The 3,977-nt window shown below is 54.0% G+C and overlaps 1 protein-coding gene across 2 annotated transcripts in view; it reads right to left on the reverse strand.

The window, feature by feature from the left end:
• Positions 1-1,113: 1,113 nt before the first annotated feature.
• The window catches only part of FBXO21 (F-box protein 21), a 19,692-nt gene continuing 16,828 nt past the window's right edge, over positions 1,114-3,977 (reverse strand). For both annotated transcript variants that reach the window (XM_015644363.2, XM_033518247.1), the window contains exon 12: positions 1,114-2,774. In XM_015644363.2, the coding sequence (XP_015499849.1) occupies positions 2,596-2,774 (179 nt within the window). In that variant the 3' untranslated portion in view covers positions 1,114-2,595. The remainder of the gene's footprint in view (positions 2,775-3,977) is intronic.

Raw genomic sequence — 3,977 nt, forward strand, 5'->3', positions numbered from 1 at the left:
TGGGCTGAGGCCTCCCACAGCAGCAGGTGCTCACAGGGGAGTTTCTCCTCACCAAGACCAAAGATTCCACGCAGGCAAAGCAGAACTGGAGGCAGTGGGGACACCCTTCCCATATGGGAAACAACTCACCATTCCCTGTGGGTTTCTCTCAAATCCCAAAATCTGTCTTGGCTCCTGGGCTGAGGTTGTGCAGCAAACACCTTGAAACAGCCCAATCTTTTTCAAATTTGGCACCTGCAAGGCTGTGACCCCAACACCCACAGCCTGGCTATGGATGTAGGCAGCAGGCAGAGCAGGCAGAGCTGAGGTCAGAAACTCCAGAGGGATGAGGATTTAGTTCTGTGGTGAGCAGCAGCCCCCACACCTCCTCCTGGCCAGGCTCTCAGGGAATGAGCAGTGGCCTCAGAAGAGGGACAGAAGGGCCCTGCTGGCTGCTCTGGGGCTCCTGAAGCACCCAGCAGCTCTCTGGGTGGGTTGGTCAGCACTGGCCAGCTCTCAGGGAAACTCTGCCTGATTTCCCTTGGCTCCTGTGGCTCTTTTGGCACGGCTGTACCTCAGGCAGCTCCTCGTCAGCTCTGTAATTCCCTGGATGCACTGGAGAGAGGCCCAGGCGTCAAGAGAAGGCAGCACAAAATCCCAGGAATCTTGCTGACAGCTGGGAATGGGAATGGGGAGCCCAAGCCCTGCTCTGCCCATTCTCAGCTACTCTGGGACTCAGCACCCCCATCCCCAAACCTGCATCCCTGCCAGGAATCTTTTGGGATCTGCTTTCCAAACAGGTTGTAGGGCCGGGGTTACTCCAACCCTCAAGAACAAGAGACTGATTTTTGGATTTTTGCCTGAGGATTCCCTACCCTGCTCCACAATGGAAACTCCTCCCTCCCTCCCTCCATGTCAGTACAGACCTGGGGTAGTGAAGGTGTCCCAGCTCATGGAACAAGAGCAGCTTTAAGGTCCTTTCCAGCCCAAAAATCCCAAACTGGGATTCTGACTCTTCAAAGACAGCGTTCTGCTTGGAGCAGAGCCCCCTCAGCAATCCTCACTCTCTCCCCACAGGCTGCTCTTCCTGGGGCCCCAGATCCCTGCAGACCACCACCACCACCACCAAAGCGCTGGGCTCTCAGCATTTATTTCCACAGCAAACCAGTGCTCAGGGTTGCAGGAGGTGACATGCAGGGCAGGCATTGCTGGAGAGGAGGGCTGTGATTCCACGTGGAGATACCTGTAGTGCATAAGAGACTAAAGAGCATCCACCTACCTCTACAGGGCCCTAAGTGTCAGCTCGGAGAGGAGAATTACTGTGTTGCAAGTGGACAGTGACAGGAGACACGAGCTGCAGCTACTCTACACACATTGCTTCAGAAACCACAAAGAAATGCACAAACACTGTGTCACTCTGCACCCCACAGCCCCTGAGCCCAGAGGAAAACCTCTTTTGCAGTGGTTCTGCCTGGGCCTTTAAGTCAAGGTTAAAAGTCACGTGCCTCGAGCTGCTAAAGCCCTTCCCTTGTAGGCAGCCAAGTCTGTGCTCCCCTAGAATCCGTTTTCTTTTGGCAAGAAGGAAGAAGGCCTCAAGCTGAAGGAATTAACATCTTGCTTCCATAATGGTTTGGCTGACTCCAGAGATGGCCGGGTTCCAGTCATCATTCCACTGTATTGCATAAATACCTATTGGAAAAAAAATGGGAGATGGCAGCGAGCGGCAGCTCCGCGTCCATCCAAGTCACTCTGGTGCTGCCCTCGAGATCCCCCAGACATCCCCACGAGCTTCCAAATCCTCCTGGGAACACTCATGGCTGTGCCACGGATCCCACCTTGGGCACACACAATGGACAGACTGAAAAACGAGGTCAGGAGGTGGGCTGGGTGTGTTCAGCAGGCATGGAACAGGGCCAGGAGCTCCTCCTCTGCTTTTGGAGTCTCTGCCATGGGTGAGGTGGCCACCTGGCCCCGGCTCAGCCACCCCACGAGCCTCACTGCTGCTGGTTTTGTGGCTGGAGCTCTTTCCCAGGCCCAGAAGGACGTTGCCAGGCCCAGAAGGATATTCAGGATTGGAACAGTAGCTCTAGGAACAATCAGACTACAGAGGTGAAGCAATACCTGACCCAAGAATTCAGACTGGAGAAGACAACAGTGAAACGTGAGAGACTTTAAAAACTATTGCCTGCATGGGACAGACACTCAAACCAAACCAGACAGACACAGCCAAACAAAAATACTGCCAGGACAAGCAACTTCCTTCCCTGGAGGAGGGGGGTTCTTCCATATCCCACACCAGGATCTCGCAGTGTTGACCTTCTAAGGCCACCACAGAAGGAGCAGAATGTGCAGATCCTTCCCAAGGACAACGCTCCTGGCACAGCTGTCCCTGCAAGCTCCTCCTGCTGGGCCTCAAGTAGCAAAGTGTCCCTGTGCCTTTGGGCCAGGATGGGCAGGCAGACAACGGGAAGATGCTGTAGCACCAGTTTCCAAGTTCAATGCAGTTTTCAATGCATTAAGCCAAAGGATTGTCACCAAACTTGCTTCCCACGCAAGTTCTGTAAAGAGGGTAAAGCTACACTCCAGCTGCTTCTGTCCCCAGGCTGCCTTTGGCACTCACTCCTTGCCTGAGCTGTAAATCTTCTGCACTGTGGCTCGGGTGAGCTCCAAATCCTCTGGGTACCGAATTTCCAGCTCGGTATTTGCCAGGTAGTGAACGCCGGTGAACTCGGAGAAATAGCGGCCGATGTCGGGGTGAGGGATCTCCCGAGGCTCAGAGTTGTACTCCAGGTTCTCTGGGAGGGAAGGGAAGCAGCAGTTACCACCCCAGAACAGCCTGCTGCAAGGCAGTGAACCCTGCACCTCTCCCAGGCCTTGTTTGTGTTTCTAGAAACACCAGATCTGGTGCTTGAAAGGAAAATATACCCCAGTCCAGGAAAATGTGCAGGGCAAGTCGGTGTGATTGCTCACAGAGCTTCCCCTCCTGACAACCCCACTGACCATAAAACATGGGAACTGTTCTATGGGATTGCCTGGCATTAGGCTGGAGGAGCAGGATGCTGATCCCACTCTGCTGGCCACAGGACTTGGCTGGAAGTGCAGGGAGAAGCTGCTGCACCCAGCTCTGCTCCTCTAATCCCCCACAGCCCTGCTTTAGGAGAGATCCTCCTCAAATGTTCCAAGGTGAGCCCACCTGCACAAAGCTGTCCTGGCAGAGGAGCCAAAAGCTTCCTCCCTCAGCCTGTGTTTCCACCATGCAAAATAAACTTCCCTGAATCCAAACTTCCCCAAGGCAAGTGAAAGTCCCTAAGAAGGAAGGACACGTTGATTCTTTCCCACAGCAGCTCCTTTCCTCCAGATAAACTGATCAGGCACAAGAGTTAACAACACTAAAGGTGACCCCTGAACACTGAACCCCAAAGGTGACCCCTGAACACTGAACCCCAGAGGTGACCCCTGAACACTGAACCCCAGAGGTGACCCCAGCTCAGGGCTGCTCTGCTCTGCAGTGTCAGTGCAGAGCAGGGGCTGGGAGTAAATCCCCACAGGCTGGAGCCCTGCAGCACTCCCCAAATGATGTCATTTTTTTTTCCAGCACAGTGCCAGATAAAACAGGTAGTATTAGCTAGGAAAAAAAAAAAAAGCTGCATCAGGATCAAAGGCTGACTTTGGGCAGGGCAGGAAGGAGCTGGAGTGCAGAGAATGTCATTCAGGAATAATCTGTCTCTGAAATCCAGTTCATTACTGGGAGCAGAATTCCTATTAATCCATGCAGGCTCTTTGAAGCTGCTGCATATCAGGGTGTGCAGCCAACAGCACCAGAGCTTTCCATGCCTCAGCAGCCTGGTGCAGTCCTAGAGGCTTGCAAAGGACCTCTTCAGATACTGCACCACTGCGGAAAACAGTCTGCACTGCTGAGTGCTCTGCAGCAGCATGGCTGAGCTGGGAGCTCAGGGAGCTGCAGGGATGGGGCTGCAGGGATGGGGCTGCAGGGATGG

The sequence above is a fragment of the Parus major genome, chromosome 15, assembly GCF_001522545.3.
Source record: "Parus major isolate Abel chromosome 15, Parus_major1.1, whole genome shotgun sequence".
Lineage (NCBI taxonomy): Eukaryota > Metazoa > Chordata > Aves > Passeriformes > Paridae > Parus > Parus major.